The following is a 26,468-nucleotide window of genomic DNA, read 5'->3' as shown; positions in this document are numbered from 1 at the left end:
CTTTTCTTTCTTCTTTCATTTCATTATTTCTTTTAATAATTTTAAAAATGTACCTATTTTTAACTAAGCTTTATTCACAATCATAAATATATTTTAAGTTTTGTGTATGGTTAAATGCATTTAAAGTGAGCATTAGATTCGATTCCAATATGTTTTTAGCTTGATAAAAGTCATCGGGAATTTGGCCGCCTTTATTAACAATAATGTTTTTGGTGGGATTAGAAACTACCGCGCACACACACGACGTTAATCAAATTGCAAGGGTTCTTCGTATATATAGAATATTCAACGGACACTCGTAAATTTTTACAATAATCACATTGTTTCCGTTGGCAATTAGAAGCGCGGTGATCGTACCTACTTTGCGTCAGCGAACCATGTAGGTAACCTATGAGAGTGTATGCGCGGAGACTCATTAGCAAATTGAGTTTATGTTTGTTAGTTCCATTTCTGATAAATATTAAACAATTAAGTAAATCACATTCCTATCCAAGTAAGAACTTAGCATAACAATATTGTTTATCTTCCACGAGTCGAAAAACTTACCTCTTAAACAAACATACTTTCCATACGTTTTAAAAGCTCGTTCGATTTTAATTGTTACTTGTTACATAGCTAATTCTGGCACAAAATAAACAAACATGATTTTACGACAATACTTCACTAAATCAAAATAGAGGATAACTTTAGATATAAGAGTTTTAAGTAGGAATTCACTAAATACTTTTTGTCTTAAGTGGGTATACTCCTAGACAATTGAAGTAAAATTTATCTTAACTAGTACTTGATGAAGTGCAACTTGACTTTACTTTTCTAAACTGATTCTTACGAAATCAATTGTTTCTAAAGTCTTACTTCATTTAGAAAAATATTACTTAACGCCATTTTGCACTTACGGGACGAAAACAAGTAATTTTTTTTGACAATATTATCGTCAAAAACTGAAGTAAATTAATATAATATTTCTGTTGTAGTAACAATTACTGCGTTCAGCTGTCACGTATTAATAGAAAATGAATTTATCTGTACCATATGTCACCATTTTTTTTATTTGCTGAATAATCAATACAAATTTTATTATTATTTTTCTGGTATATTCAAGGCCCTTCTGTTTTTTAACACTTTCTATCGATTTTACACGAGAAACAATCATGCGTTTATAATTTCCTGTATGTGAAACGGCGGAATAACCTTTTGTTAAAATAACAACTAGTATTTTAGTCGCCATTTTCTTACAGACTTCATTTCTTGTGTTAATGTAAATGTTCGCCATTATATTCTAAAATAAAGACGCGTGAAGTAAAAATCGTTTTAAGTATGACCTGAAGTTTTACTTCGTTAAGTTACAATTGACTCAGTGCAATTCAATCCTATAGTCTTAACTAAGTATTGTAGATATCTTCAAGTATACATTCTTGGTATTAAGTGATACTACAAGAATTCTAAGTTTAGAATACGCAAGAACATTGTCTAAAGTAGGGTTTAAGTCTGACTTAGCGTTGTCTTAAGTCTGTCTTGTATAAGAGTTAAAGTATGTGCCCACTTTTACTAAACTGTGTCTTCAAGATATCTTGAGGGATATCTTGGAGACATATAAGACTTATCCAAGACAAGGGCTTGATTTAGTCTACTTGCCTTCAAGATATCTACAATTCTCTTTTAAGACAATCGGTATATACGTCCCACTGCTGGGCACAGGCCTCCCCTCAATCAACCGGAAGGGGTATGGAGCATACTCCATCACGCTGCTCCACTGCGGGTTGGTGGAGGTGTTTTTACGGCTAATAGCCGGGACCAACGGCTTAACGTGCCCTCCGAAATACGGAATCATCTTACTTTTTCGGACAATCAGGTGATTCAAGCCTGAAAAGTCCTTACCAAATAAAGGACAGTCTCACAAAGTGATTTCGACAATGTCCCCATCGGGAATCGAACCCGGACCTCCAGATCGTGAGCCTAATGCTCTAACCACTAGACCACGGAGGCGGGTAAGGGAAATTATAAAAAAATAATTATTGATTGATATTTGGATCGGATTATGTTGCTACCTATATTGCTGATTGGGAGATGTGTTGTGCATGGGTGTAATAACAAGGGTCATCATTTATACCCAAAAACTCTGTTAGTCTGTTATCCATGAATAGACTGTTAAACGACGGCTCTGCGCAGCGCCATCTATATTTTTTTGGGGAGAATAGCCTGGAAAGTCCCTAATTGCTTAACCATTGAGTCTGTGAAGAGTCGCAGGAGGATACAAGGAGAAGTAGTAACGAGAATATTTAAGTATGTTCATCATCTCCCTAGTATTATCCCGTTGTTCACAAAGTCCGCTGACCTAACCTGAAGATTTGACAGGTCCGGTTTTTTACAGAAGCGACTGCCTGTCTGACCTTCCAACCCGCGAAGGGAAAACCAGCCCAATACAGATTAGGTCACATACCTCCGAAAATGCATTTCTCGGGTATGTGGGTTTCCTTACGATGTTTTCCTTCCTGGAAAGTCCCTTGGTCGTGACCTTATGTTATGTTATGGACGTAGCCGTTAGAACTTCAGTTTGTAGTGATATTCGTATTGCGTTTCGCCGTCACTCAGAACATTACTTATTGATAGATTTTATTGATTGGTTCTATTTTAGTTTTAGATGGAGCCATTTGACTAGTCTACCGTGTATACTGTCGATGTAGGTTAAGTATGACACAATGTTGTTAGCGATGTAAGAAAGAAATATTCATTTTATATTTGGACGCGTCAAATAATAATAGGTTTGTTAGTTAGTTAGCGGGCTCTGTTTTCCGCAGACTCTAAGATGGTTGCGTGCTATTGTTGACTACGTAAGCCAACTTAACTCCTTACAGAATCAGAAGCCTCCTAGGGTTTTACAGGCTCCGCGGAGCAACCCCATTCCTTTGAGGATTTGTACCTGTTGTGCTGACACTCCCGTGCATTCCAGGATAATATGGGTGACAGTTTGTTCTGCATCCAGACAGCCTCTACAAAGTGGGCTGTCCGTTAGCCCTAAATTGAATAGATGTTTATTGAGTGGACAGTGACCTGTAATGCTGCCCACTACTATTCGGAAGTCGTTACGGTTTAAGCGAAGCAGACGACGAGTGAAGCTCTTGGATATCATAGGCATGATATCCTTCGACTGTCTGCATGTGGGCAGCTGTGCCCATCTATCGTTGTGTTGTTGCTGGGTATGGTCCCGTAACCACGAGTGTAACTGACTGAAATAATAATAATAATAGATAATTTCGTAATTAAATATAGAAATATATATTGTCTACATAGGTAACAGCAGCACGCCTCGGACACTTCAAACAAAAAAACAGTGTTTTACACAGACGCTACACATTGACGTTATCGTACACGCGCTTCTTGTGTTTGACGTCTGACAACTATACGATTGATGACTAAAGGAAGACCGAGGGGGGGGGGGGGGGGGGTGATTTAAACTTAGCTCAGCCGTCGCTGGGGGAGGGGGGAAGCGGAGAATGGCCGTTCTATACGTAGTATTATTCCTTACTCTATGCCACGATGTTTTTTTTTTCTGTAGCCTAATCAATGTCCCACTGCTGGGCAAAGGCCTCCCCCTTCTCTTTACGATGTAAGAAAGAAATATTTATTTTATTTTTGGACGCCACAAATAATAGGTAACGACATTTATCGTAATTATTAATGTTGTACAATTAAAAACAAAACAAACACATAAATAAAACACCTCCTCCAATGCGTCACATCGAGGCAAGGTGCCCAACAGGCTGGCAGCATTACCCCTCTGAATCGCCAGGCTAATTCTCTGACAGAAATAACTACCAGCCCTAGCATCTCCCGAAGCCCCAATAAGACGCATTGAGAGATCCTTAACAAATATTTTTGCTTCAGGACCCCAAAGACAAGGAAGTAATTAAATATTAAAATTAAAAATATAAACTGTCTAATAAACAGCCTCTCGACAGACTCACGATTTGGAGGTTCGGATTCGATTCCCGATAGGGACATTGACGTAACTACTTCGGTAAGGACTGTTGATGGCGCTACGGTGGTGGCGGCCATAGTGTAGGGTCCTTAGGATACTCTTGGCTACAGAAGTACAGCCACGACATGGCAGATAAACAAACTCACAGCAACCCTGCTGCAACCCCACTAATTTACTTTTTTGTTATATTTTAATATGGTAATTATTATTCTGTCTCGCTGTGCTACCAACTATTACAACGACGACATTGTGCTCCTCCATGTAATTTATAATAAATTAATAATTATAAGTACCTAACTAGTGCGTGTTATTAAAGTAGTGCATTAGTGGACCCACAACAGTGCTACAATCCTAGTATCGTACAAACTCAAAAATAAATTCTCGATTCTCGAACGCTCCCGCGGTGTCGCCTCTATATATCATGAGCTTAAAAAGTCATTAGCATTTTTATTCATACAACTGATGAATGATATGGGTCAGTAAACTAGCTAAGTCGTATAAAAAATATCATTAGTTTTAATATCTACCAGATCTTAAAGATATGTAATTAATTACTGTCTATCCATCAACAGTTATGTACTTGTGCTATTTAGCTTGCAGGGAAGGTAGGGGACAACCGGCCAAGTGCGAGTTGTACAGTCATGAGCAATATAATGTACCCACTTTAGGACTCTGTCGCACTAACATATTTGACATTTAGTGAGACTTACAGTTCAATTTGTCAAAAAAGTTAATGTGACATGGTACCAAAGTGTATACATATTATGCTCGTGACCGTACTGTTGAAAAAACCACGGTAGAAACAATAATTCGTGCGATTTGTCTTTAACAAGTTTTTTTATTTTTTTTTTAATATAACCTCTATCGGGCCTTTGCGTCGGTTTTCAAATAAGCATCAAAATGTATTTCGGAATTCGAAAAATATTTATTTTCAATATGAGATCATGACAAGGCACTTTTTCAATACCAAGTTTTCTTCTGCCACAGGCGATATATAGTAGATAGATACATTATTTATTTACCCATAATTAATTACACATGTTAGAACACAATACATGAAACAAGACTAAAATATTAATTGTTTGAGGTTTACGCGATTATTATCATAATTTAGACACATAATACCGGGTTCTTACCGCGTTAAAATCAGGGATATCAGTCATCCCGTGATCATGTTGACATATCGGGCGTCTCATATCCCTGATTTTAACACGGTAAGAACCCGGTATTTAGTGTTTAAATTAAGACAAAAATATTGTTGGTAAAAAGAGCCAGCTCAGCATAGTACTCGGAACACCCAGGGCCAACAAAGCGCTGATTTTCATCTGTGTTCACCTGACTACAACCGTTTAGCTGCTGCGAATATTTGAAAGAATGCTCCCGTAACATGTACCGCACATTATGTATTTCGTGCCCGTAATGAAAATCATAGTACGAGATACTAGTGGGGCCGATCAGAACGATACGGCGTGGTGTTAGAAGCGCGATGTTTACAGTGCGCGGTAACGCGGCGTCCTCAATGAGATCGCTAAAAATACCGCGCGCTGTTCCCCCCACCTCCCCCTGCCCCCCGGCCTCACCTCCCGGCCTCCCCCCCGATCCTCACCGTCCCTCGCCGCTCCTCCCGGCGCCCGTTGACCCTCACCCACTACCCTGCAAATACTGTTTATTGCAAGCTCCTGACACTTCCGCACTCCTCCAGAATTTGAATCACGCACGGAAACGATGTGATTTAAATCCTACGTGGAGCCTAAACGAATGTTCCGCTGCTCCGCTCGTCAGATGGGAAGGCCCCTTTATTGTCACCACAGTTGTGAAAAAATGTATTGAAGGATAGAATGTATTAGATGCTACATCAATCTTAGAACTAATGTGTGTATATTTTAATGTTGTAAATGTATATGTGTGTCGTAGATTTTACCTAAATAAACTTTTTTATTATTATTATTATTAATGATAATAATGATGATGCTCCATACCCCCTCCGGTTGATTGAGGGGAGGCCTGTGCCCAGCAGTGGGACGTATATAGGCAGTTTATGTTATGTATGTATTATTAATGAATGTACGTTTTCTTTAATCAAGAGAAGTGTGTCAGGATCAAAGTAAATGGAAATCTATAGCCTCTGCTTACCTCGGTGGAAAATAGGCGTGTTTTATATAAAGTACTCAAAATAATAAAATATATAATATGTATACAATATAGGATTACTAATATTCATATATTTATATACGCCACATATTTTAGTAACAAAACAAAATTAATATTTACATACAACATATTAAAGTGTTGTTGTATCATGGCAGCCATACCTCATCTTCATGGTCAAGTGTAGAATGCGCTACAAAAATATAACAGTAACCTAAAAAAACCGAAATAGTACGGCATTATGATGGCAGTGAATGAAACAGCTACCGTTCTAAGATTGATGTAGCATCAACCTAATTTAGGGTACCGCATCTAAAAAGTTACAGCATAAAAATCATTCACACGGTTGTCTATCAAACTTTATGATATCGATCTTGGGAAAACGGTGTTTATTGATGTTTCGTTCATTTTTGAACATCGTTAATAATTTGTCTGAACTACTTACAAAATAAAATATCATCAATTTAAGAGCCACGCTCTTGTCGGTGTAGCATTTTCCATTCCAGTCTATCAAAGGCCAATTCCTTGACTTCCCTATAAGACACGACGTTAACATTTTCTTTAATCTGTTCCATGTAAGCTCTTCTTGGTCTTCCCCTTCCTCTCTTTCCTTCTAGCTTTCCTTCTATGATGTTTTTAAATTAAAATATATTTGATGATATTTCACTAGTTACTGTGGTTTTGTGTGGGATAGTGCAAGTACCACCGACTTGCACTATTGTTAATTATTAATTTGTCATAAATGCCGTTTTCACTAAAACTGTTGGCTCGACCATTATAGACAGAACAGAAAGTTAAGTTCATCTTGTGATGGATGTACCTCTGACTAATATTTCTCATCATTAATTTACAAAAGAATGCGTTTTTTTATTTGCGTATTATAAGACCCGAAACACAGTCGGCCATGATTGAGCTTCGTGTGACGTCACAAAATAAACAAAAGCTATCTGTCAGGTTTGAAGTTATAGTTTGACAGTTTATTGAAATGTGACGTCACTAGACAAAATGTCACGTGACCAACCGTTTTCGCGACTACATTCACGACTACATCAAAATTGGGGTAATCAAAATTACATCCATCACATAATAAACTAAGTATCATCAAAAAACCAACAAATCTATAACTAAAAATATCCATATGGATATTTTTTTTAAATAAAGGCTGATTCTTACTTTGTATTGGTTTGTAGTCGTTTATAGCACGGAAAATCCCTAAATAACCACATGGACAGAAATAGCAGTTACTGCTTCTAGATGTATTCAGCGGAAGTAATTATGCATATGGATGCTGTCAGCTGTCTTTTTTTCGGAAGTATATGAGCTAACCTTTATTGAGTTGATTTTCCTAACGCGGGTTGGGAAGGCTGACAGGCAGGCGCTTTTGTTAAAAATCGGACATGTCAATTGTTCAACTTAGGTAAAATGGACCCGATGATTCCAGCGTCTCCAGAGGCGCTCAAACTTCTCAGATTTTCCTAATGTTAGACCAAAAAAAAAAGAAACTAGATAAGGGAAACTAATAACTAAAAAGGTAAAGAAAAACTACGGTATATATAAGTTAAGTTGGTAACATTATATGTTTATTGCACCATCCCGCGCTCCAATGCATAAACTTCTTTCCTCCTAAGGTTGCCTGGCAGAAATTGCTGTTTAGTAATAAGGCCGCCTCTTGTGCTCATTTTTATTCGTATGTATATGTCTTGTGTGTATGTTTTGTGCAATAAAGAATTATTGATAGGTTGATTGAAAAACGACATGTTTACGACAGCAAAAGACCTGACCTGAGTAAAATGGTTACTGTTTAAATTCGATTGCTCCACATTGAAGTGGGTCACAATTTCCGGTCATGAGCAATATCATGTACCTATCATCTTAAGAACCCTGTCGCATTAACATATTTGACATTTAGTAAGATTTAAAGTACAATTTGTTAAAAGAGTTAATGTGAGATGGTGCTAAAGTGCCCTACTTGATTAGTAAACAACTTTTGCTAACGCGCCTTTTCTATCTTAGAACTTTGTGTAAACAGTGGCTGCAAGTTGTTATTGCTTACTTGTGGCGCCGCTCACCCTATTAGGGATTTCGGACGTGATTTTTTTTTATATATATACGTCCGGGATGGAAATAAAAAGGGTGACAATTCAGCTCCGACACAATTTATTTTATTATTGTTACATAATTATAATAATTATAATCCTTTCGCCATTACGGGAAAAAGTCAAAGTCACACCAAAAAAAATTGTTCATAGACCTTTCTACAGGTATACACATTCTTTTCGTGGAATTTTAAAATCTTACATATATATAATATGTATATGTGTACATATATATACGTATATGTTACATTGCCATTAGAATCTGTAGCAGACAGACATAATTAACCCCTGCATACATGTGAGTAGGGTACAAATAAGAAATGTGAACATCATCGTTCTAAAGTCAAAGAACAGGAAATCAGCTGTTTGTCAGCCGTTATCGCAGTGGGTCACACAGTCAGTTCAAGGGCGATACAATATGACCTTTGTCCCCAGTGAATAGGGAGAGAATCCGTCAATGGGCGCACGTAGGATGCATCATACGTCATGTGGGTAGGTTATTGTATGCATGCAGGTATTCTACATCAGCTGAGTTCACAGGCGAAAGTATGATGACTTCATTTTTTGCTTTTGACAGCATTTGCTTTAATAGTTCAGTCAATGAAGCAACAAACTTCTTATTTGACAGGAAAAGTTCCATTTTAATGTTTTTTTTTGTAGGGATTATTTTTATATTAGGTACTTATTTAAAATCTGAAACAGTGTCGCAAATAATATTTAAAAAAAGCATTTAAAAAAATGATTATTTTTATTTTATTTATAGGCACATCAACAATACAAGCATACTACATATAAATCTTAAAATATCTAATGACTTTATCTAGTGATTATACCTATTACAGATGTGCACAATATTTTTTTTGGGGTAGTATCGAGTTGTATGTAAACCGTCGATTCTTAACTCAAGCACTGCCTCACCGCGCGTGCTACTACGCGGTCGACCGCGTCGTGTGATCATTATCACTAATTTAAGAGTCACGCTCTTGTCGGTGTACCATTCTCCATGCTACTTTTCTAGGGAAAAATTGAGTAGTGGTTTCCCTTTTGCCTTCCGCCCGCAGTACTCTGTCTGACGTGAGTGGAATGGCGCCTAGAGTAGTCTATTTCAAATCCGTACTAGGACAGGAGTCCTCCGCCTCTGAATAGTACTGACAGTTTAGCAGATGCCCTGCCAGGTTCCAGGTTACAGTTCCTGTGACTTGCCCCTTCGGTCCTGCATTGCCGTACCGATGGCTCCTATCTCCGCTTTTGCAACCGTTAAGGTCTTCACTCGTATCTCTCGGCAAGGGATCTACGTTATATCCCGTAGGTCTGAGTTCCTATCCGGACTCAGTCTGGACTTACTCCGGCCTTACTGAAGTAAGGGGCGCCTACCCCCGCGGCAAGGACGCGCCGAACAGGAATTGCCTCAGTGGAAGGCATAAAAGATGACTCCGTCCCCTGAGGCCGGGTTAATGGTCTTGTATGAAACGAAACCCAAAAGCGTCGTGTGATAACCGCTTTATATTTACGCAACTTTTAACAAGCTCCAGATTGTTAAAAGTTGTACTGCATCCCACCCGGGTGTTAAACTTTGTAGTTGGAATATTTAATTTGATGTTCCTCGAATCACGGAAGTTATTAGGTACAAAAGTTTGTAATACAAGAAGTTCACGACTATATCCCAATTGGGGTTGTCCAAGGTACATCCATCGTAAGATGAACTCTACACTTCACTGAGCTTTCTGCTAGACCTACGTGATAAGTAGCGACCCGTCTATAATGGCCGAGATATAATTATCTTAGTTCTTCTTCATCTCTCTTCTATGGGAAAAATAAAGAAAAAATTGTTATCATAATTTTTACGCCCTCATAAACTCTCGTTGAAGACTAGGGACAAAAGACATCAACGCGTCGACTATATTTCTAAAACTTTTAATATAAGTAATTGGAAATAATGTTTTCAATAGAATAACAATTAATAATAAATTACGGTGTAATTTTTTACTCGGAAGGAAATTAATTGAAAATGTGATTTTTGAAAAAGGCGCTTAGGTGCTTTTTCTTACACTTAACGCACGATGCTGCGTATACCTACGTTATTGTAGGATTTCTTTTTTTTAGTTAGCCATTTTATTCCAGGAAATTCGTAATTTCTTATTGCTTATCGTTTATTTTAATAATATAATAAAATTATTATGTTAATTTTGTAATATATAAATATCATCATCTCCCTAGCATTATCCCGTTTTTCACAGAGTCCGTTTACCTAACGTGAACATTTGACAGGTTCAGTTTTTTACAGAAGCGACTGCCAGTCTTACCTTCCAACCCGCGAAGGGAAAACCAGTCCAATACAGGTTAGGTCAAATACCTCCGAAAATGCAATTCTCGCGAATGTGGGTTTCTTCACGATGTTTTCCTTCACCGCTGAGCACGTGATAAGTATACATGATCCAAACATTAATTCTAAAAGAAATTCGTCAATCATTGGTTTAGCCCTGTGCTGGATTCGAACCTGCGATCTCAAAGTGAGGCGAGCGTCCTACCAACTGGGCTGCCATGGCTCTAATGTAATATTTAAATATAAAAATCTTAATTTTATTTGTACCGGATGGCCATCTTTGGACATGCTTAGGTCTCCTCCATCTTTCGCCACTGGTCGCGGTCTGTAGCCAGTCTGGCATACGTTCAGGGTTTCTATAGCTGTTGTTATGTGGTTTCCAGATGTGCAGCCTGGCAGCACTGGCGCGCGGCTGCCGGCCCGCCGCCAAGCCGTGCTGCCTCTGCTGGTGCTGCTGCTGCTCCTGCTCCTGGTCAGTATACCACCGCCTATCAGCTGGAGCGGCTCCCACAGGCCTCTCCAGAAACTGTTTTACGGCTTAGTGGGGGTTTGCCAAGTAGTAGTAAAAGAGAGTGGGGTTGAACCGGCCACAGCGGTTCTCATGCGAAATGCGCGTTAGGGCCTTTCCAACTTCTTTCTTCTATTCCGTGGATCAAACTCTTTCAATCGCCAAAGGGAACTAAATGTTTGTCGATAATGCTTAGATAGATATATTCTGGATTTTTGAGTGACGTTGTCTTGTAGTTATCTTAACTTAATCATCGAGTTATCATCTCTCCCATGACACTCCATGAGGGTTGCACTGGCAGCACGGATCCGCCATTTCCAATGCTTCTATCCTTTTTTGTCACTCAGAACCGTATTTTGCTAGAGCTGGATAATGCGACTGGCGGGATCCACAAGGCTAGGCAGTCAGCGGGCTTAGCACCGTAAGCACGCGACTCTTTCACGCCGCGACAGAGACCACCTGTCTCTTTCTGTGCAGTACTGTGAGAGAGTGACAGGTGGCGCAGATTGCGGTCGTACTTCCACTCTTTATCTCGCTCTAGCAAATGAGGGTTCTGAGCGATAGAAAAGGAGAGAACCATAAGAATGCGATGCGGTTCGGTCAGATGTAGTTTAAATCTAAAGCGTAACACACTGAAACCGCTAGAACTTCTAGTAACCAATCCCTTTCGGTGCTCGCTGTGGCCCTACATACTCATATTGTGCGCTTACATTGACTGCTTCTTCCGGCCCCCGCGGCACAGCAACTACGCCGCGCGCGGTGCGAATTATATCAAGTGCTTTGACCAATAGTCGTACGATGTCTATCCACGTAAAGATCATTCGCTACGTCTATTGATCGGAACCCGCGATATAAATCGCACCGCCTGGTGGTAGGTATCTACTTGTAGAGCAGTGAGTGGGTTACGCTTCGTAATTCGATTTGATTTGCAAATTGGAAAATCATTCTGTGTTAGGGTCTCTCCACATTTAGCTTATTTTGAATTTTCTTTTAAAATTAAAGTGACGTCGATAAGTAATTATAAGCGGGTTTATTTTGTTGCAGGGCGAAGTGGTAAGTAGCGGCGCGGGTGTCCCAAACCTGGCTTTCGTCGCATGCGCATAAAGTCTACATTGCTAACTCTACGCTGCATTTCATCTGGCCTTAAAACGTTTTATACAGTATAGAATCCATGTACTTACACCCAAAGCACGGAATCGGAGATAAGTAGTATATTGTTGTATAAACCACTATATTCCCAAATGGGAATAGGATGGGCGGTTAAACAGAGGTACATCCATAACAAAATGAACTGTGTACCCAGGCTTCACTTGAGCTTTCTGTTAAGGTGTGTCCAAACATTGAGCAACAAGAGCGCGGCAGCAACACGCGGCATTTGTAGGACACATTTCTGCCGCGCTCTAGTTTGGACAAAGCCAACTAATGTTTGCGCGGCAGTACTGCGCGGCACAACCAAGATATGCCGCGCGCTTCTGTTGGCATCAGAATCATGTTTGTGCGCAGAAATACGTCCAAACACAATTACTGCCGAATGTTGACTAAGAATGCTCGCGCGCGGCAGCTAGCCAGAAGCGTTCGCGCGCGGCTGTCGTCTAAACAGAGCGCGGCGGGCCGCGCGCGGCAGCCGCGCTCGATTGCCGCTCGATGTTTGGACACACCTTTAGACCAATGTGACCAACTTCCCTTAAAATTACCATCCAAGGCTAGTGGTTCCTCGGGACACAATCAGACGTCACATGACTTAGTAACTGATTATTTCATAGACATTTTGTGTTTTATCTATCTACCTATCATCTAAGTTTTCATGTACCTTGTACTCAAATCGTCATTTGTTAGGATATCGCTCGAAAAGCATCGCAACGTGAAGCTCGTTTCTACAGGAATAACTGGGACATTTCCTGCATTAACCTTAATTTGTGTTAGCCGCCGGGATTCGTGCTTCCACCGTCACTATTGGTATTATATATTTCGCTTGGACTGTATAACCACTAAGATTTGTAATCCATCATCGTAGCCTGCGAGCGACTGGTAAAATAATTTATGGAAGCGAATTCAAGCGACTGTTGTAAATATATACCAACTTACACTTACAACGTAACACTTTACGTTAAATAATTAGATATTTCACACAACAACAAAAATTTCATCTTGCCCCTGCGGCACAGCAACCGCATCGCGGGTGGCGCGTAATATATTAAGGGCTTCGACCAATAGCCGTCGGACGTCTATCTACCGTAGAGAGCATTTGTGCCTCACCCAACAGGGTCCACATAATATCAGCGTCGTGGTTCACGCCGCGACTTGTGCTGAATGAGGCCCTTTTATCTCAAGACGTCCACCACCACCTTATGATTATTTTGACAAACATCCGTCTTGCTTTTTTGTAATTGTTTTGTGGAAATTTGATATGATATTATTGTCTTTTTTTGTGTGTGGCGCCCTTTTGTAATAAACTATTTCTATTCTATTATATTCGTTGCGTCTATTGGTTGAAGCCATTGGTAGAATTCGCCATCGACAGACCAGATTAGACCCCACTGATGTTTTTTAAGCAACGTCTCAAATAGTACCGATCAGAAATGCGTAAAAATCCTTTATTTTATAGTTTTAAGGCCATTGGAAATGCTGCGTACGTTTTTCCTTCAGATAGCTGGATGACATCGTAAGCTTTTTTGAGTTTCCTCATGCTGCACAACGTAACTTCATTTAGATACTTTATTCAAATTGCTTCTAGTTAAGTATAAATTGTTCCAAGCGGAGCTCATTATTAGATCATTATTAGATTCATTATTAGAATAGATTATAACGATCTACGATGAAATTGCTTTCATGCCCAATTATGATCTACCTATTTAATAATTTAATGGTAACTTTCTTAAATAGCAAAGTATCTGTAAATATATTTTTTATCCGTACCGAGTAGGTACAGCCATGAGCTATATAATGTATAGTCTATAAAGAGACTGAAGTATAAAGAGACTTATAGTTCAAATTGTCAAAAAAGTTAATGTGAGACGGTACCAAAGTGTATACCTACAAATTAATGCTCGTGACCGTACTAGGATATTAAGTATTCACTTAAGTATTGAAAATAAATAAGTCGACGACCGAAGTTCGACTGATATTTCTATATCATAACTACGTATTTAAATAGTATAACACCATAGCAATAGCTATGAAACATTGCATTGCATGTGAAGTAGCGACTATAGGATCTTCCGTTTTCATTCTCCTCAATAACGAGCTCCGTGGTCCAGTGGTTGAGCATTGGGCTCACGATCCGGATGCCCCGGGTTCGAATCCCGGTGGGACATATCACAAAAATTACTTTGTTCTCTATACTTTGGTTAGGATATTACTGGCTAATCACCAGATTGTCCGAAAGTAAGATGATCCGTGCTTCGGAAGGCACGTTAAGCCTGGTCCCGGTTACTATTTACTGATGTAAGTGAGTAATCGTTACATGGGCCATGTCAGAGGCCTTTGGCGGCTCAATCATAACCTTTACACCAGGGTTGATGAGGCTGGTATTCCACCTCACAACCCATACGATAAGAAGAATGTATTTTTTTACCCGTACTCAGTAGGTATGTTATCTAGGATATTAAAATACTATAAGTCGTCGACAGTCGATTTAAATAGTAAAACACCATAGCAATAGCTATGAAACATTGCATTGCATGTGAAGTAGCGACTAACACCTACACTATTAAATACCTTTACGAAGCCACTGACAATGCTGTAAGCGTGACCAATTATTGGTCAGCAAAAATTTTGTTTCGATCGCCATCCACTCGCAAAGAAGAAGAAGCGACTATATTATCTTCCGTCTTCATAATACTCAATGAGAATTACTTGAAACTGCACTAGTTTCATCGGTTAGGAGAAGTTATGTCACAATGGTGGTTTAATGGTGTAATAAATGATGGTGGTTGTTGCAGCCTCGCCGCACGCGGATCTGACGGAGAGCCAGGCAAGAAGCCGCGCGATGCGGGGCCGCATGACCCACTGCTGTGCGACGGAGATGCTCTGTAAGACTACAATTTTATTCAGACATACACATACCTACATGAGATCAGAAATCCGAAATCAGAATAATTTATTCAACGTAATTATCATGGATAAACTTGTTGAAGGTCAATGTAACATTTTAGAATTTACGTCATTTCGCAAGGTGTTATGGCTGAGAAGAAGAAATGACAAGAAACTGCAACAGCAACACATCTTTTAAAAACCAATCTATACACTAAAAGTTATTTAATAACTAGAGGGACACATTCCATACCAGACATTTTTATCATTTATCTTATAATGAACTTTTTACATAAATTAAGCTTCACAAGCGCTTTAAATTTATTATCTGACAAATTTGAACCGGTTTTCCCGTTGGGGTAATTCACGACCATCAGTTGTGGAATAAACTTCCAGCGGATATTAGAGAATGCCCATCAGTTGCTTCTTTCAAAGCTAAATTAAAAGAACATTGGTGCTAATTCCTGTAAATACAATCTAATTTTATTTTAAGTTATACCTGTTATTTTCCTATCCGCCGAAAAGGAAAGGGACGGGTAATCGACAAGCATAAAATTTATGGAAAACACGTCAATTTTAAGCACAAATCTAAACCAACCGTCTAAAAATTTTACATCAGTCAATAACACGACACAGTTAAGTAGACAGCACGTCAAACGGATTGCATACCAGCGACGTACCTTTTTGATTCGTCCTGGTTATTCATTCATTTACTCATTCTTCCTAAAATTAAGAGCTGTAAATCATCTGTCATTAGTAAATTAGGCGGTGTCTGCAGGAATCGGGGCCATTATATATCACACAATGCTTAATATATATTATATATGTATTATATATACTATTATAGTCTAGGATATACACATGTGTATATTTATATATTTGTTTATATATAGGTATGTTTTTTTTGTACACTTTGTGCCTTCCCACTTTTATTGACCTCTCACACCATGCGGGTTGGCTGGAAGAGATATTTTTTAGAGATAAGTCCACCTTTTGTACATATTTTGTTTTCTTATCGTTAATTTCATTAATTTTTACAATAAAGAGTTTAATACCACCTTCCCATGGTCCTACCCACCTTTCGGTCATACGGACCTAAGGCGTAGACGTACAGAACGGCAACTCTCCGCTCCCCGCCAACGTATGAGCTTGTATTACCTCACCCCGTCTCGAACATAGATTAGACTTGAATAGTATGGCGTCAGACGTCATACACACAGATGCGCGTGTACGACAACGCCAATGTGTGGTGTCTGTGTAAAACGAGGTTGTTTGTATGAAGTGTCCGGGGTGTGCCTCAGGACAGAATCACGAGTGATGAGAGTGGTACTTGCTTGGGTCTCTTTCCCACCCATACGTCTGGACACCCTATAAGTTCTTGTCCTGTCCCCTGGGGCGCGATACTTCGCCACAGCTACTACGCCAGACATAGTGTTTTCCTTCACCGCTAAGCAGGTGATAATCATTTATGAACCGAACATTAATTGGAAAATCATTGTCTTAGTCGTGCTAAGATTTGAACTTATGACCTTACAGTGAGGGTCAAGCGTTCTTCCGACTGGATTACCACAGCTTTATAATATTAATATTTTATTTGTGGTATATTTCAGACCTTCGTTGGAGGAAATCCGGAGTTGGGGGCAGTCCTTTGATCGACTCATGCGTAGCGCAGGTGCGTGTTCAACTTAATCTGATTCATCTTTTGAGTTCACTCATTCACGCACTGATTAATTTTATACCCAATTAAGCCTGTAAACATTCTCACATAATTAGCAAATACGCGTTGAGAAATTTTGTCAACGGTTTCTTGAGTATACTCGGGTTTAAAAATTCTTATCTTATCTAGCCTAAAGTGTCCCACTGCTGGGCAAAGGCCTCTCTCCATAAAAATTAAAACCAATAAAAAAATCTTAGTAAAAAGCTATGCTAGTAAGTACAGGGTGTTAGTGACATCGTAACGAAAACTTTGAGGGATGATTCAGACCATGATGCTACAGACCATGGTTCCATGAATATGCGTACCACTGACTACCCCAATTGGGATACAGTCGTGAGCTTATATTATATCATTATTTTGTCAGAGAAATAAACTATTTTTATTAAATAATTGTCTTCGTGTATCCACAGCGGGAAGGAAGGTGTTCCGTGACTTCCTCCGCGGCGAATACTCGGAGGAGAACATCATGTTCTGGCTGGCGTGCGAGGAGCTGAAGCGGGAGACGGACCCTGATGCTGTCGAGGAGAAGGCGCGGTTTATATATGAGGACTACATCTCCATACTCTCGCCTAAAGAGGTACGTAACACAACATCAACAACCTTTAAGCGGCCCACTGCTGGACACAGACGTCCCTCAGGGGCTTTGGAGTACATTCCATCGCACTTCTTCCTTGCCCTTACCCAATCGTTCACATGTCGCGGTATTGTGCTCCTCTCAATCTCCCTGAACAGTCAAGTCAAGATCATCATGCAACGGTTTCCGTTGGCCATAAAATAATAAGGTATCCGTCTTGCGGCTTGCTTTTGGATATACTTAAATATTACTTAAATAATTGTTAGTTGAAGACTAAAGTAGAGTTGTGCACGTTTCAGGTGTCGCTGGACTCTCGGGTGCGCGAGATAGTGAACCGCAACATGGTGGAGCCGACGCCGCACACGTTCGACGAGGCGCAGCTGCAGATCTACACGCTGATGCACCGCGACTCGTACCCGCGGTTCGTGGCCTCGCCGCTCTACAAGACGCTGGCGAGGCTCACCAACGGCTCCCCCAGCGCACCCCCGTCCTCGCCGCCCGCCGACCCGCCCCCCTCGTCGCCACCCCCCACCACCACCGCAACCGCACCATGAAACACCAACCTCGCGGTCGACACAACCGCGTAAATGTTCGCGCCTAATGGACGTCTATAAGTATTTAAAAGTTACACCTTCCGTTCGTTGTATCGAATCGAGCCGTCGAATACGACGGCCCGAGCGAGACGGCCACTTACTTTCGTGTAAATAGATATATGTTAATTATGCGGGTACTAATTCTGTACATAGTTAGGATAAGTTTAAGTGTAGACGCGGTGCGGCAGCTCCATTGGTCCATCTGCACCGACCCGCGCCCGCGCCCCGCGCCCCGCGCCGCCGCCGGGACTCTGAAGCGCAAGTTTCGTATTCTAGTCATAGTTCTTAAGATTGGGTATTGATTAAGTAATACGAGTAAATAAATTATTAATAAGGAGATGAACAGTCGCTGTACTAGAGCACCCATTCGGAATAGTCTTCCGACCGCGCGTCGGCACTACTGCCATACCAAATTGTTTCTCTATTTTTTTAATAATGTTAATGTTGCACAGTTCGAGATGAAATATATTTGGTTTAAGGTTCGTCTGGGTCTGGCGTGCTCGGTCGCCTCGGATCGTATCTGCTGTCCGGTGCACTGCCGTCAGACTTGCTCGAACATTTCTGGCCCTTTCTACTTTTCTTCAGCTTGTGTACAAAGCAAATTATAACGTAAAGCAACTTTAACAAAGTGAAATTGACAAAGATTAAATAATAAACTTAATTATTATTGGCGAATTTTCTAATAATTGTGAATAATTTTCGGATAAGATGGTGAAGAAGTGTGGTATGCACGGATATCAAGAGGTACAAAGAGATTGGAATGGAGGAGAGAAGGGAATCCACCGAGCTGCGGGTATTACGAGACATATTACTTAAAACAAATTGTATATTTTACCTCTAGGTGACCCTCTGTCTCACATACCTCAGTTTGATAACAGTCTTGTGCGAGCAATAAGAACTTCTATGCCTAAGTAATGGATGCCTAATTTTGAATGTACTATTTGAAGTTTAACAAAACTTTTCGAAATGTATTGTGATTTGTTTTTGAAAAGTAGTCCTACTTTTCAAAGTAATTGATGTTGATGAAGAAAAAGTACAAAGCACAAATGTATGTCCTTGTAGCAAGCAGAGGCGCGTGAATTAGGTTTTAAGTTTTTTGTAAACTTTTAGTATTGTATCCATGGAACAACACTATTAAAACTTAAAAGTTTTCTTAAATTAAACTACGGAAACGCGTTTATAACGAGAAATTATTTCGAACATAAGAAATATTCTTAAAAAATATTCCATTTAATTATACTAAAAGTACCTATGCAAAAGAGAGTTGTCATTTAGATACACGAATGTATTAATGGCTAAGTGAGGAGTGACTTTTAGTTCTGATCATAGTAAACCTACATTTAATGACGGAAATATTCCGCAATGGCCGACAGGCAACTCTATGTACTACTTACATAACTACACTTAAATTATGCTAATATTATTGTTGATTCCGGCTGACGCACTTAATTTTATTTAAGTTTGACAACCCTAAAACTAGTTCTGTTCTTCACTTACGATAAGTGAAAAAGAGGGACGCAGCTAATTTTAGAATTATCAAACTAAAATAAGATTTAGGTTGTGTCATGATTATCAGTAATTGATTGAAGTTCACGCGCCTGTGCGAATCTTTATAACTACCTATTATAACCGGGCTCCTTGGAATGGTCTGCAAAGATAAAATAAATGATATTTTCCTGTGTAAAACGGCCTAGACTGAAATTCTGTTTACATAACTATCGAAACCTTATGACATAATAATAACAGCGGATTTGGAGAAATTGCAGCCCATTTCAAAGTAGCCTGTGATAATGACATAAACCCTCAAGAGACCAATAAATGGACTATTTCATAAAACTAACGTTAATAATATAATCATAATTGTAAAGTAAGCGGACAGTCGAAGAGGTTGAGAGAAAAAGCGAATTAACAACCAATTTTGGCATCAACCTAGAAAAAGAATAAAGCTTTATGCATTTAAAGGTTAAGAGCGCAAAAATATTCGCTGGCTTAAAAGTCCCGATAGTTCATGATAAACAGCGTTTTGGGATTAACACGCTCAGTATTTACTGAAGTGAAAAAGTGGTTTTATGAAAGGTCCTGTACATGCCGATCTGTTTTCGTCCCCACTGCACAAATTCTAGTCTGTACTATGTAATCTGTCTGTAGTTAGAAGCAATACGGTGGACCAATTAAGTTTGCCAGGAGTCAACGAATAAATCTGTTCATGTAGCTTGATGTTTTATTTATTTACATAAACATAACATAAACGGCGTATGTACGTCCCACTGCTGGGCACCAGCCTCCCTCTGGGTGGAGTAGAGGTATGGAGCATACTCGACCATGCTGCTCCACTGCAGGTTGGTGGAAGTGTTTAATTTTACGGCTAAAAGCCAGGACCAACGGTTTAACGTGTCCTCCAAAGCACGAAAAGTTAATTGTTGTTGTTGTTAGTTAATTTATGTACTTACTTTTATTTTTTCGTGTATGTTAACGTCGGGTGGGCGTGGATAGATATAGGGGGAGATGTCGATAAAGAAAAGAAAGTGTGGATGGATTGTGTAAAGATGTATATGTCTGTTATCCATGAAATTAGAATTAAACGAAGGCAACTCTATACAACGCCATCTATATTTTTTTTGGGAACGTAGCCTGGAAAGTTGCTTAACTATTGTCTGTGAAGCCGCAGGAGGATACAACGGGAAGTACTAACGAGAATATTTAAGCTAAGTATGTTCACCATCTCCCTAGAATTATCCCGTTGTTCACAGGGTCCGCTTACCTAACCTGAAGATTTGACAGGTCCGGTTTTTTACAGAAGCGACTGCCTGTCTAACCTTCCAACCCGCGAAGGAAAAACCAGACCAATACAGGTTACGTCACATACCTGCGAAAATGCATATCTCGGGAATGTGGGTTTCCTCACGACGTTTTCCTTCACCGCTGAGCACGTGATAATCATTTGAGATCCAAACATGAATTCGAACCTGTGACCTCAAAGTGAGAGGCAAGCGTTCTACCAACTAGGCTACCAGGGTTATAAGCTAAGTATGTTAAATGTTGCAAATTGACAATACAAGGAGACTGAAGGCGATACATTTTTTAATTCACAAGTTTTCACCAATGTTTACTTGGGATTCTCTTAAAATGCATAAATGTTTTTGTCATAATTTTAATTATCATAATCCTTTTTGCATAACGTTTTTTAGCATAATAGTACTTTCCCATAATAACATCTAGGAATACTGTTTTGTTAGGTATAACTTATTTTTGGACTAATATTTGTTGGTATAAATTTGATTCGCATATAAATAGGTATCCATAATTCTTTTTTAGAATAACAAATAGTGTTTTGTCATAATTTTTACAAGGCATAACATTAGGTTAGGGTGCGGCGGGGGTGGCCCTTGGGCCACCCCTAAGCCGCCAGCATGTTTATCTTACACACGAAAAGTATACCGAATGATGACCAACAGCATGAAATAGTGGCAAAAAATAAAAAAAGTCACAATCATGAATCAAATGTAGCCAAGGAAAAAGTAAGTTTCGAAAATGTTCAAAGTTGCGTCAAAACTTTTCTTATTCGAAGTATAGTTTTTGTGCTTATAATAATTATGCTTATATATCATTATTGCCATTAGTTATTATGCTTATAGTAATTATGACTTTCAAAATTATGCTTAAAAAGTTATGACAAATTAATACTATGCGAAACTAATAATAGGACAAATAACAGTATGCCATGGTAAATTATTACATAAAATTTTATGAGTAAAAATAGAGAACCTGTTTACTTACATTACTTATTTTTGACAAACTGATGGTAAGTGAAGATGTGTCTAAGATGGAGACTAGTTTTGAAGATTCCAAGTTTGAAATGGAAAAAACAGACAGTTCTTTTTTAAATCATGTTTGGTTTTGTTTCGTCATCCTAACGTTAGCACGGGATTCGCTTGTACCTAACCCGAATATTTGACAGGTCCCTTTTTACAGAAGTGACTGCCTGTCTGACCTTCCACTCAAAGGGTAAACCAGCCCAATACAGGTTAGGTCACAAACGCATTTCTCGGAAATGTGAATTACGTCACGATGTTTTCTTTCACCGCTGAGCACGTGACAATCATTTATGATATAAAAATGAATTGTACAACTCATTGGTTTAGGCCAGTGCTGGGATTCAAACCTGCGACCTCACTGTGACACTCAAGCGTCCTTCCAACTAGGCTACCACGGATCTGATTGTTTGTTTTGGTTTAACTAGATTAATAAATATTTTAGGTAACGGTTGCATGTACCTCGAAATACTAACCTGTTAGATGAATATTAATGTAAACCAACTTGAACTTAAGTAAGAGACTCCCCACACTGGCGTCTTTCGAGCGTCGTCGTCATGCCAGCGTCTGCGCGACGTCTACGCGAGGTCGACGCCGCGGCGACGTCGCATAGCCGCAGCTCCTGTCGCGTACAATCAGTGTGAAAATGGATTACGACGAAGAAACACTGCTGTTGATATAACTGATCCAAAAGTTACGTAAACGTAAAAGGAAACATTGTCGTTAACATTGGGAACATCCTCTGTGTATCGTGTTAGAAGTTCAGGAAAGCGATTATTTCGTATTATATTGTCAATATATAAAAAATAATAAAAACACTTTTATGATTATTTACGGATGCCAAAACGAATATTTGACGAACTATTACAATTGATGCAGAACGATATAAAATATCAAGATACCCATAATAATGGATTGCGTTGTGCAAAAAAAGTTGTACTGGCTCGACGACGACGCTCGAAAGACGCTAGTGTGGGGGGTCTCTAAGGCTGCCTTCTAGTGCCCTATTATATCAAGTTCTCAGTACAAATGCCAGCACATGACCTCTCATTGTGGTAAACAATCTGCCTATCATTGGAACAGATAATGGAAGGGCTTCGGCCATTTCGAAGGATATTGCAAGTTTACCTTCGATCCTTCGATATTCCTATATAAAATACGCATCTTACACTTTCGTTACAGTATCCATACTCATCGGTTTAAAGTACTCCTGGCCTTTCTTTAAAACGTGCTGGTTTTGATCGCGGTATATACGCTTAGGCCTTCCTCTTCCAGCTCTAACACTTACACCCGCATCATAAATCTTTTTTGTAAGTCAGTAAGTCAATACTTACAACAATATACTCGTATACGTAAATAATCTTATATGTGTATAAGTATGTATACTTAAATAATAAATAACTAGGAAGTGACATAATGAGCGCATTTCCTTCCCTGCACTAGGCTAGGTCTGAACGTGTGTCGTGGATAATCAAAACGATTGATCTTTTTCTATCGTGTGGGTTGTGAGGTGGATTACCAACCCCATCAACCCTGGTGTCAGGGTTTTTATTGAGCCGCCATAGGCCCCTGACATGACTCATGTAACGACTATGTACTTACATCAGTAAGTAGTAACCGGGACCAACGGCTTAACGTGCCTTCTGAAGCATGGATCATCTTACTTTTGGACAATCAGGTGATTAGCCTGTAATGTCCTAAACAAACTAGGGATCACAAAGTGATTTGTCTCCACCTGGATTCGAACCTCCAGATCGAGAGCACAACGCTCAACCATTGGACCGCGGAGGCTGTTGATAAAAAGTATTTAATAAATGTGGCCAATTATTGGTCAGCAAAAATTTAGTATCGATCGCCATCGACTCGCAAAGAACAAGAAGAAGAAGAATGTGGATTACGTTATATTATGTAATTTAGGGGTATAAAAACAACAAAAAACAAATGTACAAATGTTGTCAAAATGTACTACTAAATATATACATTATTATTATTATTATTAGCCTATATGATCCCACTGCTGAGCAAAGGCCTCCCAAATATATACATGCAACAAATAAATAAATAAATACATATGGAATAAACTTTATAAGAGATGCAATATTAGGTAAGTACGCTGTTCCATTACGGGAATCGTTGCATCGTAAATATACTCGAGAAACTCTAAATGCGGTTGCATATATGTGAAATCGATATACCTAGTACTAGTTACCTTAGTCCTGTGACTAGGTACGCCCCTGACCACATGTGTGTACGGACAGCGGGTTGCCACATGTCGACCGGTTGCTGTTGCACAACCCGCACAGTTCCTGACAACCTCTTATCACTATCAAATGGTCTCACATTTTATGTGTTACAAGGAACGCCTTAGCGAATATCGTGCGAAATACTCGCGGATTGATTGTACGTAGTTTACATAGCTGACAGACTAAACTTGGCAAATACTTCTTCGACGTCTTTCCAGGCTACGTTCACCAAAAACAATATAGATGGCGTTGTACAGCTTTAACATGATAATTAATTATAATTTCTCATTACTTGGGTACATAATTATTCCAAAATACAATGTAATGACAGAAGCATATATAAAAATAATTGTTGCTTGACATTTGGATCACATTATTGATATAATTATGTTGCTACCTATGTTGCTTCTCTTTATTTTTGACCAGAATAATAATTTATTTATTTAATGATTTTCATGGGATTATAAACATTTATACATCATATGTTAACAATAGGTGTAGGATATTTTCACATAAGTACATGTACAATCAACCACATTATCCACATATTAGTTTACAATTTCGTCTAGTGAGTTGAAGAAGGTTATGTTATTAATTAAACAAAAAATAAATCAGCTCAGGGCTTGAATAAATTTAGAACTAGATAAATTGAATATGTGTATAAAATGAAATGAGTCATTGTATTGAGAGAGAATACGACGTAGAGGTACTCGCCTGCCGGCGTTGGTGCGGCAGCGCACCGTTCTAAACAGCGGGTAAATTGGTGGAAGATGTAATTGTGTCAGGGTATAATAAAAAGGGTCATCACTTACACCCAAAAACAAAGATAAAAGATGCATATGTCTGTTATCCATGAAATTAGAAGGTAAAATAAAGGAAAATCTGTGCAGTGTCTATCTGTATTGTTGTTGAAGAACGTAGTCTGAAAAGTCCGTCAATAAAAACATTGTTAGCGCGTTGATGTCTTTTGCTCTTCATTAGAGGGTAGGTAAGGTCACGAGTAGTAATATGAATACTTTGAAACCATGTCTCACTAACTTTTTTGACAAATTAAACAGTTAGTCTCATTGAATGTCAAATATGATAGTGCGACAGGGTTCTAAAGTGAGTACATGATATTGCTCATGACTGTACCTGTAATAAAAACTTGGCCCTAAAATACTGAATTTGAAATAACTTTGTAAGTGGATTAAAAAGGATTGTGAAACACTTGATGATATTTGAACAGTAGAGTACTTTTTTTTATATCCAGGCGGAGGATTTTGAGCTTCTTTATATAAGTGGTGCATGCTCGCCTCGAAATGTTCGTGTACGCGGTGGCGTCCGGAAGGCGGGTCGCACCTTTCCCTCAAAAATGTGCGAAGGGAGCGATGGCTGGCTTTCGCGTCAACTCGTGATCGGGTGCTGCGTATGTGGACAGGCCTGCTTCTGTCAGGGAGCTCATAAAACACTGTTTCTGTGATAAAGTCACATAAACTCTTTATTTTTCACTTTCCTTCCACCGACTGTAATTGGAATACCATTGTATTTAAATTATGTAATACAAACTGGATTAAAAAAAAAAGAAAAGAAAGGAAAACATGAAACAGTAGGACTAGGGCCCTGTGCTGGGAGGTTTTCTGGCCACGTCTTTCCCTCAGCGTTACAGATTCCGATGTGGTAGTAGTTTTACAGCTAGTTACATAATATGTAATTTAATTTTGTTTGACGTTCAAAAAGCGCTAACTTTGTAAGCCAATTTTGAAAATAAATATATTTTTTTTGAAACCTGTCTATATTATTTCATCGTTACCTACGTATTCAGCATTAAACAGTTAAAATATGCATTTCATTGATGAAGAAAAGGAAGCAAGAAATGTATGTTAGGAAAATATTTTCCGCGTCGTAAGACGCAGAGGGGGTGAGGTTGACGCCCGTTACGAATTAGTGCGGGGCGGAGAATGCTCCGCAGTAATATTCTTTATTCTATGACGATGGCAAAGATTTATATGGGAAAAACATGTACCACGTCTTGTCGGCTCTTTAGATTAGCGGTAGAATCCCATGATTACGAATTCTTACTTAAGCGCTAAATGTTACTATAACGCTTAGCTCTGCATTCTACGAAATGCCAGCAGTTTTAAAGGAATCGTTTACATATCTAAGTGTTAAATAAATGCCTAGTAAGGCAGTGATTTACGCATGTACATACAGTCTAACACCTATGTATTTGTAATAAGTACTTGACAATTCAGGTAGATAAATAAAGACGTATACTGGGTGTTAGTGACATCGTAACGAATACTGAGGGGGTTGATTCAGATCATGATTCTTAGTTAAAATCAAGTGGAATTTCCCGTCGCAAAATTCATGTTTTTTTTTTTAGTTTTTTTAAAATATTTTCAATTATATACTTTTGCGATGGAAAATTCCACTTTATATTAACTCAGAATAATCAGATGAA

At 39.0% G+C, this 26,468-nt stretch overlaps 1 protein-coding gene across 1 annotated transcript in view; it reads left to right on the top strand.

Annotated features, from left to right (window-relative positions):
* The window catches only part of LOC126373200 (regulator of G-protein signaling 20), a 36,597-nt gene extending 16,416 nt beyond the window's left edge, over positions 1–20,181 (top strand). The window contains exons 2-6 of the mRNA XM_050019252.1: positions 10,930–11,018; positions 14,996–15,085; positions 16,697–16,758; positions 17,214–17,380; positions 17,677–20,181. Coding sequence (XP_049875209.1) covers positions 10,930–11,018; positions 14,996–15,085; positions 16,697–16,758; positions 17,214–17,380; positions 17,677–17,931 — 663 coding nt within the window. The 3' untranslated portion in view covers positions 17,932–20,181. The remainder of the gene's footprint in view (positions 1–10,929; positions 11,019–14,995; positions 15,086–16,696; positions 16,759–17,213; positions 17,381–17,676) is intronic.
* The last annotated feature ends 6,287 nt before the right edge of the window (positions 20,182–26,468 follow it).

The sequence above is a fragment of the Pectinophora gossypiella genome, chromosome 15 (assembly GCF_024362695.1).
Source record: "Pectinophora gossypiella chromosome 15, ilPecGoss1.1, whole genome shotgun sequence".
Lineage (NCBI taxonomy): Eukaryota > Metazoa > Arthropoda > Insecta > Lepidoptera > Gelechiidae > Pectinophora > Pectinophora gossypiella.
This window is presented reverse-complemented; position numbering and strand designations above follow the sequence as displayed.